This window comes from Herpailurus yagouaroundi, unplaced genomic scaffold (genome assembly GCF_014898765.1).
Source record: "Herpailurus yagouaroundi ecotype Mexico unplaced genomic scaffold, PumYag 220, whole genome shotgun sequence".
Lineage (NCBI taxonomy): Eukaryota > Metazoa > Chordata > Mammalia > Carnivora > Felidae > Herpailurus > Herpailurus yagouaroundi.
The window spans coordinates 9,460,171-9,469,054 of NW_024412451.1; the positions used below are offsets into that span (position 1 = coordinate 9,460,171).

The 8,884-nt window shown below is 61.3% G+C and overlaps 2 protein-coding genes across 3 annotated transcripts in view; both read left to right on the forward strand.

Moving 5' to 3' along the window:
• The first annotated feature begins 1,408 nt into the window (after window positions 1-1,408).
• On the forward strand, window positions 1,409-5,340 carry MYADM (myeloid associated differentiation marker). The gene is made up of 2 exons (XM_040457860.1): window positions 1,409-1,657; window positions 3,020-5,340. The coding sequence occupies exon 2, from the start codon at window positions 3,022-3,024 to the stop codon at window positions 3,988-3,990; it is 969 nt and encodes a 322-aa protein (XP_040313794.1). The 5' UTR covers window positions 1,409-1,657; window positions 3,020-3,021; the 3' UTR covers window positions 3,991-5,340.
• A 1,178-nt stretch (window positions 5,341-6,518) lies between these two features.
• Window positions 6,519-8,884, forward strand: part of PRKCG (protein kinase C gamma) — a 20,091-nt gene continuing 17,725 nt past the window's right edge. For both annotated transcript variants that reach the window (XM_040457861.1, XM_040457863.1), the window contains exons 1-2: window positions 6,519-6,628; window positions 8,592-8,699. In XM_040457861.1, coding sequence (XP_040313795.1) covers window positions 6,534-6,628; window positions 8,592-8,699 — 203 coding nt within the window. In that variant the 5' untranslated portion in view covers window positions 6,519-6,533. The remainder of the gene's footprint in view (window positions 6,629-8,591; window positions 8,700-8,884) is intronic.

Consider the following 8,884-nt stretch of genomic DNA (forward strand, 5'->3'; position numbering starts at 1 on the left):
GGACTCCTGGGTCTGAGGGAGGAGGGCTGGGGGTCTGAAATCCTGGGTCTGAGGAGGAGGGATGGGGACTCCTAAGTGCCCTGGTTGAAGGGGGCTAAAATCTAGCAAGAGGTCCTCACGAGAGGAGGCGCTAGGAGTTGGGAGCTTGGGTTTGAGAAAGAGAGGGGTCTTCCCTGCTCCCCACCCCTCCATTCCTAAGACAGAATTCGAACTTCGGGCCAGACAGGCGGTGGGCTGAGGTCCAGCACCGTGCTCGCAAAGGCGAAGACGAAGCTGGGAAGCTGGTGTCCTAGGCTGGGAGAAGCCAAGGCTGAGGCCAGAGGCCTTGGGTTGCTGAGAGTGGAGGCTGGGGTTCAGGGACGCTATTCTGTGCGGGTGATGGGGTGTGGTGTTTGGCGTGGAGGTGGAGAAAGCGTGGGGCGTGGCCGGGGGAGTCCTAAACTGCGCCCAGAAGGCGAAGGGGTGTTTCCTCTCCCTCCGCCTGTCTTCGGAGATGCATTCCTGAGTTCTGACCTCAGGCGGCGGCTGGAGGCGCGGAGGGTGGAGAAGGACCCCCCCTCCCCTCCGGGTGGTCCCTGCACCACCCCCCTCCTTTCCTGGGGCACTTCTGGATTTGTGGCGCGCCCTGTTTCTCCTTCCCCGCTCGGGACCCGACAGTACCCGCTTTCCAGGGCGCCCCAGAGCAGGCCAGCCCTGACTTCCTCCTAACGGGTTCTCGGAGGGCGTGGCGGGGAGCTGGAGGCGGCTCCTCCCGCCTAGCACCTCCCAGGTGGCCCCGGAGGCCCAGCCCCCGCAGGGAGACCTGACTTCCGAGGGTCGGTGGGAGGTGTGGCTACTAATCTCTGGACTGGATTCCAACAGTGTGGTTTCCAGCTTCGAGGTTGGGGTGGGGTGGGGGGGGTGGGGTTCCCCTAGGCAAACCCGGGGGTCTCTTCTTGGGGTCCAGGCTCCCAGTCCATGCTCTAGGGACCCAGGACTCACATTTTGGAGGCCCCAGAAATTCAGGCTTCTGGCCTCCCTTCCTGGGACCTGGAGTTTGGACTCGCGCCCCACCCCCCTCCCCGGAATCCACAAGTGGGGCGGCGATCCCGGAGGCCGGCGCGGGGCGGAGGTCCCAGCACCGCCCCCTGGTCCCCGGCACATTCCAGATGGCTGGGCTGACTTGAAGCCCTTATAAGGCACGGAGACGCTGCGCCTGGCCAGGCCGCCCGCCCCCGCAGCCACCGCCCAGGGCCCTCCCGCCGGCCGGGCCCGCGACTTTCTAGGGCTGGGGCGAGGTTAAGATCACTCACACCCACGCCGGCCCGCGCGCGGGGCGTGCACTTTCACCGGGTTCCTTCCACTTCGCTTCTGCAGTTTGGGGACTTGGGGACGGGGCAGGGGCGGGGCTTCCCTGGGGTCACCGCCGGGACCTCTCCCGGCCCGAGGCCAAATCCCCGCCCTGGCTGGGAGGGCGCCGAGGCTGCGGAGGCTGGCGGCGCGTTCTGGGCGAGCTGGTCGCCTGGGTCCCGGGAGGGGCGGAGCGGGGGCTGGGTTGGGCGCGGACTCTCCCTCCCTCCCTCCCTCCAGTGCTCTGACTGGCCTTTTCCAGGTGTCTGACCTAATCCACCTCCAGAGCCGGATCTTTCTGCGTCTGGGTCCTCCGCAAAGACTGCTGGTGAGTGGGAGCCGGGACGCCCCGTGTCTGAGGGAGGAGGGGCTGGGGGCCCGGCCTCCTTGGGTCTGAGGGCAGAGGGGGCTTCCCGCCCAGACTTTTGTGTCGGAGGGAGGAGCATCTGGGGGCCTGGACTCCTGGGTCCGAGAGAAGGACCTGGGAGCTTGGTTTCCAAGGAAGGAGACCCAGACACCTGTGTACCCGAGGGAGAAGTGTGCCCAGGAGCTGGGCTCCTGCGCCCTCGGGGCCTCTCCTAGGTTCAGTTAGGTAAGGTTAAAGCCTGTTCTACTGCCTGACCCTGGAAGGAGGAAGTTTTATTTCCCTGTGGCTGAGAGAGGCCTTCTGAAATTGTAGGGTGGAAGCTGAGAGATTAGAGGTTTTAGGACCTGGGGGAGGATTTGGACACCTGGTCCCCAGTAGGCTGGACCCTCTCTATTCCTGAGGGTCTGTAGGACAAGGAGACAGAAGGTTCTGGAGGGACAGAAGAAGGAAGTGGATTTCCCAAACTACAGGTGTCTGCTGTGCCCAAGGCTGAGGGCCCAGAGTCCTGGGGTCTGAAGCTGTGTAACAGGACGTGAGAGGCCTGGAGGTTTCCGTGGAAGGGGCTGGGTCGCGGAGAGCCAAGCTTCTTGGGCGCCCTGGGGAATTTGGAGGTTGGACTCCACGTGCGGGAGGGGCCGAGGCAGGCGGAAGCTCGGCGTCCCTGGGTGAAGTACTCCACACCCAAATCCCAGGTGGGATTCAGACTGAGGGCCCAGACTCTTGATCTCCGAGGTGAGAGGGCGTGCGTGCTGTGGAGAGCTCAGGTCCAGTTCCAGAGACAGGTCGGGGGGGGGGGGGGGGGGGGCCAGAGGCTCTGATCACCTGTGATCACCTGTGAGTCCCAGAGAACGTTCTCACCCGGGGAGGCTGGAAATGCCTGCAGGGTGATAGAAGGAAGGTGGGCACTGGAGCCGGGGGAGTGGAGCCCTGGGTACCCAGAGGGAGGAGGTGGAGCCCAGTGAAGAGGTCTGAACCTCTTGTTCTGACGTGTGGTCGGGGAAGTTTTTGAGTGGCTGGGAGGCTGAGTCCCTGGGGGAAGGAGGGCAGTTTTGAGAGTCTGGGGTGGTTTCACGGTAGTTGGGTTGCAGAGAGAGGGAAGCGGAGACAGCGGCCCAGACTCCTGGGTTCTGCCACAGGACGTGGGAAACCCCAGTCAGGACGGAGGAGGGGGCTGGCACTTGGGTGACCAACTCAGCCCCTTAGGCCTGCCGCATCTCCCCCCTCCGCCAGCTTGAGTCCTTTGTCCCCAGGGGTGGAAGGGCTGAGGGCCTGGGTTCCCACATCTGGAACCTTCTTAGGACTCTTTCTTTGCCCTCTTCCCAGCCATGCCGGTGACCGTGACCCGCACGACCGTCACCACCACCATGTCGTCCTCCTCAGGCCTGGGCTCCCCAACCATCGTGGGGTCCCCTAGGGCGCTGACCCAGCCCCTGGGCCTCCTCCGCCTGCTGCAGCTGGTGTCCACCTGCGTGGCCTTCTCACTGGTGGCCAGTGTGGGTGCTTGGACGGGGTCCATGGGTAACTGGTCCATGTTCACGTGGTGCTTCTGCTTCTCCGTGACCCTCATCATCCTCATAGTCGAGTTGGGCGGGCTCCAGGCCCGCTTCCCCCTGTCCTGGCGAAACTTCCCCATCACCTACGCCTGCTACGCCGCCCTCTTCTGCCTGTCGGCCTCCATCATCTACCCCACCACCTACGTCCAGTTCTTGTCTCACGGCCGCTCCCGGGACCACGCCATCGCCGCCACCGCCTTCTCCTGCATCGCCTGCGTGGCTTATGCCACCGAAGTGGCCTGGACCCGGGCCCGGCCCGGGGAGATCACCGGATACATGGCCACCGTGCCGGGCCTGCTCAAGGTGCTGGAGACCTTCGTGGCCTGTGTCATCTTTGCCTTCATCAGCAGCCCGTACCTGTACCAGCACCAGCCGGCGCTGGAGTGGTGCGTGGCCGTGTACTCGATCTGCTTCATCCTGGCGGCCGTGGCCATCCTGCTGAACCTGGGTGACTGCACCAACGTGCTGCCCATCTCCTTCCCCAGCTTCCTGTCCGGGCTGGCCCTGCTGTCGGTCCTCCTGTATGCCACTGCCCTGGTTCTCTGGCCGCTCTACCAGTTCGACGAGAAGTACGGCGGCCAACCGCGGCGCTCAAGGGATGTGAACTGCGGCGACAGGCACACCTTCTACGTGTGCACCTGGGACCGCCGGCTGGCCGTGGCCATCCTGACGGCCATCAACCTGCTGGCTTACGTGGCTGACCTCGTGTACTCGGCCCGCCTGGTTTTTGTTCGGGTGTGAGGCTCCGGCGGGGGGCTCTTGACTCCCCCCTTGTGCCCAGGTTCTCATTTCCTCTTCCGGGCTCCCTGTCTTCCACCTTTCTCCTGTCCTTCCCAACTCCCCTTGCTCTTTTCCGTTTCTTTCGCCTCTGGGCTCCTCTCTCCTTCCCTTCCTGTTTTGTTTGGTTGCCCGTATCCTGTTTGGCCCATTTGCCCTTCTGTTTTCATGGTCTTCTTTTCTGACCCGTTCTGCCTCTCCTGGCTCTTTTCTGGTTCTCTCGTTTTCTCATCTGCCTGTGTCTTAGCCACCCCTTCCCGTTTTCTTTCTTCCAATTTCCTCGGGAGCTCCAAGACTCCTTCTTCTCTACCCCCACCTCCAAAGGTGCTGAGCTCCACCTGTCCCACACCTCTCTCTGCAGCTGTTAATACCCCTGGCCTCCCCGAGGGGCCTCATTGCCAAAGCATGCCTGCCCGCCCTGGCTGTGCCTTGTTGGTGTGTACGTGTGTGTTTGGGGGAGAGGGGGGGAGGGTAGCTAGGGATTGGGCTCCCTTTCTCCCAGGGGAGGGGGGTGTACCGTACAGGTCCCCTTTAAGTTAAAAAAAAAAAAAATCTCTGGAGGCCAAAGGTTTTCCAGTGGGTATGACGCTTAACCCACAGACAGACCCCGGGTCCCTGGGTCCTGCTCGGCACCCAGCCTCGCCTGAGACTGCCTCCAGAATTTTTGCCAGGCTTACTAAGAATCCACTGCCTAGAGGCCATCTTAAAGGAAGTCAAGGGTGAACGTTTTCCAGCCCGACTGCTCTCTGCGTTATCGAAAACCCGTCGGAAGTATTTGTGAGGGGCAGCGATGTGGCCCTCCAGCCTTAGTGTTAAAAATAGCCCGTCCTGCCTTTGCTGGGAGAAAAAAAATGGCCACTGCCTGCCTTAACGGCAATGCTAGCCTGGGTTGGTTTGTTTGTTTTCCTTTCCGCTTCCTGGTTATGGGGGCAAAACTTACATTGAGTGGCCCTATTCTAAAAGGGGAAGTTGCTTTTCAATTTCTTTTTCTTGAGGGGGGGGGTGGGGTTGCTGTTGCCTTAGAGGGATTGCATTACTTGGAGTGTGGTGCACACACACATACACACACACACAGGTGTGTTTCTGTGTGTTAGTCGCTTCCTGTAGCTGCTTCCTTGCTTCTCTGGGACTCACATGCATAACGTCATATATATAAATGTATAAATATATATTTTATTTTTTTTTTTAATTCCCTGGAGCTTCTGGTCCCCATGGGTCCCTTCTGTCAACCACAGAGGGAAGACTTGTCCGTTGCCCTATTCCCACATCCGTAATTTTTTTTTTTTACATCAATATAAAGATAAAAGAAAAAAATTGTGCTTGCTTTATTACTGGGGAGGGCTCCAGGAGAGAGGGCAAGGACTAGATTCTTAGGACTGGTGGGAAAAGGGGACAACTTTAATGTTTATTCTTTTTGTTTTGTTTTGAGAGAGAGTGGGGGCAGGGGGAGCAGGAGAAAGGCAGAAAGAGAGGAAGGCACGGAGTCCAAAGTGGGCTCCAGGCTCCTCCGAGCTGTCAGCACAGAGCCCGACGCGGGCCTCAAACCCACAAACCGTGAGATCATGACCTGAGCTTAACCGACTGAGCCACCCAGGCACCCCAGAAGGGGACAACTTTATCCTTTGAATCTCCCAATTTACTCTCTCCAACCAGAACTAGTTAGGATCGAAACGGACAAGATTTATCCTTCCTCAGAGTCCAGGAGCACCTCAGAAATAGTGTCTCCATCTGAGTGCAATGTTTCTTCCAAAATCAACTCTTCAGGTTTCCGATCTCAGGAACAGGCTCTCATGGCTGAGAATCCAGGCACTAGTTCTTCCCCGACTTCTGTCAGTGGCTCACCAGACACTGTCTGTCCTTCCTTCAACTGTCTGTCCCCTTCTCCGGGCTCCTGACCTAGCTCAGGTATTTTGCTTCTCCTGAACTAGCATCTCAGCCTCCCCCTTGACTAGCCCACCCCTAGCCCACCTTGGCCCCAGAGGGATGCTTCTAGCATCCAGGTCGGATACTGCCCTCCCCTGCTCAAATCCTTCCACATCCTACTATCCACTGCCTACAGGTAATACCAAAGCTCCAGTCTGGGCCTTCAGGATCTGACCCTGCCTGCGTTCCCATCATCAGCTCCTTCTTTCCCTTAGTTCTAAGCTTCCTGACAACCGGTCCACAGAAGACCTCGATAAAGAGCAAACGAATTACTCCTACAAGGATTCTGTCCCACAGAACTTCCTGTTGTCGGATTCTCCAGCGGGAGGAGAACCGCAAATATCTAAACAGAAGTCTGCAAAAATCCCAGGATCATGCAACCTATTTTATGCACTTGGACCCCAGCAAAAGCAACTGGGGAGAGCTATCTCAAAGGAGGGAGGGAAGGGCTAATTGGAACAGACGCACCGATTTCCAGCGAGGAGAAGCCTCCTTTTGATCTGTGCAGTGTGCACCCCAGAATTCCGACCTGCACCGATGCCTGCCTCCTGCAAGGGCGTCTCGCCCCCTCCCCACCCCATCCCATGCTTGAACCCACTCTGGAAGGCACCAGAGAGAGCAGCTCCAGACCCCGGGAGTGGTGTGCTGGTGATGGTGGAAAGCAGCCAAGCAGACCAAGGTGGGATTCTCAGGTCAGCTTCCAGGACCACTCCCACCCCTACACTTGCCCTTGGGCAGGGCGCACGCCTGGAGGTGGCTGGCAAGGCCAAAACGCCCCATATCTGGGGGGGGGGGGGTGGTTAGGAGGAGAGTCGGATTCCCTCACCTCCTCTTCGGCTTCGGGAAGCCCGACCCGAACCCCCAAAATTCCCAGAGAAGGTGTGGTGGGCTCCCCGGCTCCCCGCCCGTGGCGCCCCGCCCCCTATTGCGGGGCACGCCGGGAAACGAAGTTCTCGGCCGCGTCGCCGCAACAGGCGGTCCGCAGGCTCCGACTACAGGTCCCAGGATGCACTGCACTCCGCAGCCCGAGGAGGGCCGTGGTTGCCCTTGGCAACAGAGCGGGTCCCCGAGAGCCGGGACCCGGACGCGCAGGGGTGTGGGGGGTGGGGGGGGGGGGGGGGGGGCCGGAGCGCGACCTGAGCGAGGCAAAGACGCGGGCAGAGCGACGGACGGGAGACAGGAGGAGACCGACAGAGCGGCACAGGGTTTTCCAGAGCCAGAGAGGGGGAGAGACGTGGAGGGAGGGGGAGACCCCCAGGGACGAAGAGAGAGGTTCATAGCCAGAGAGGGTGAGACCGGGGGGGGGGGGGGGAGAAGGAGAGAGACAAATGAACTCATTCAGAGAGAGAGACCCCCAGCGACAGAGGGTGGGACTGACAGCCCAAGAGTGGGTCAGAGAGGTTTGCAGAGACAGAGACAAAAGTACTTACAGAGACAGGGACACCGTGGGAGAGCGGGAGAGACAGCAAGGACTGAAGAGGTGGGGGAGACAGGGATTGCCTCTCAAAAGAGAAAGACGCAGAGGGAGGGAGACACAGAGGCCCACAGAATCACAGGCTGAGTCCCCGATTGAGAGAGAGAGAGAGAGAGTCACAGGGCCAGAAAGACATACAGAGTCCGGAAGAGGGAGAGCTTCTGGGAGAGAGAGAAGCAGGAATCTAGAAGACCTGCAGGGAGAGGCCGAGGGACACTGATTCGCAGTGAGACGGACACCTCTGAGAAAGAGAGAGACCCCGAGACCCAGCGAGGGTCACAGGGTGAGCGACAGGCATAAAGGAGACGCGCAGCAAAGACAGAGAGACCAAGAACAAGAGATCGTTCCAGAGGGAGACGGAGACCCAGGCCGGGAGACAGAAATCAAGGCCTGAGCAGCAGACGAGAAAGTGAGACACCGGGCCTCCCCGTTCAGCACTGGGTCCCCAGCACTGACGGCAAAGTTCGTGTCATGAGGCCGAGCGACACAGTCAGAAACCCCGAGATCCGGGTGGCGTCTCATAGGGCTAACCGGGCCCACCGAGGCCCCCCGGGTGGGGAGGAGGACCCGGCCAGGCAACAGGCGGAGGGGGTGGGGGGCGGGGAGGGCGCCTCTCAGAGGATGCCCCCCTCCCTCCAGCCAGCCCCCGGAGCGGGTGTGCGCACGTGTGTCGGGAGCGGGGAGGGCATTTGTCCCGAGCCTCCGGGAGGGGGGGTGGGGGGGTGGGGGGGCGGAGGGACGCCTATAAGCTGAAACCCCGCCCCTCGGTCGTCATGGCAACGCCTCCCCCCAGCCGGGGCTCCCACATTTCAGCAGGTGCTTGAGCTCGGAGCTCCCGCCGCCGCCGCCGCCGCCCTTGCCTCGGGCTCCTCGGCGCCCCTGCCCTCGGCTCTCCGCCCTGCCCGCCCGCTCCCCCTGGCGGAGCGGGCGCGTCCCGGGGTGCCGCTCCCTGCCCTGCGCTCCGCGCCTGGAGGTGCCTCGCCCCTCTCCTTCCCTCCTCGCAGTCTCCCCGTGGCTCAGTGCTCTCCCGAGTCTCCGGCTCCTCGCCCTTCTACCTGTTTGCCCCTGCAAGGCGGGATCCTGGTCCCTGCTACGTTCCTGGGGCCATGGCAGGCCTGGGCCCCGGCGGAGGCGATTCAGAGGGGGGACCCCGGCCCCTGTTTTGCAGAAAGGGGGCTCTGAGGCAGAAGGTGGTCCACGAAGTCAAGAGCCACAAGTTCACCGCCCGCTTCTTCAAGCAGCCAACCTTCTGCAGCCACTGCACGGACTTCATCTGGTGAGGGAAGGGGCTGGGGGCCTGAGGGAGGAGGCAACGAGGGATAGAGACTCCTGTCACCCCAGACCCGGAGTGCTCGGGAAGGAGAGGGCTGCAACCCTGGCTCCTGGTCCTAGGGGAGGAGGAACTGGGGACCCGGACCCCTGGGTCTGAGGGAGGAGGGGCTGGGGAAACGGACCCCTGGG

Bases quoted from the DNA above. Each gene is read 5' to 3' on its own strand.
- MYADM (XM_040457860.1), top strand. From the start codon at position 3,022: ATGCCGGTGACCGTGACCCGCACGACCGTCACCACCACCATGTCGTCC.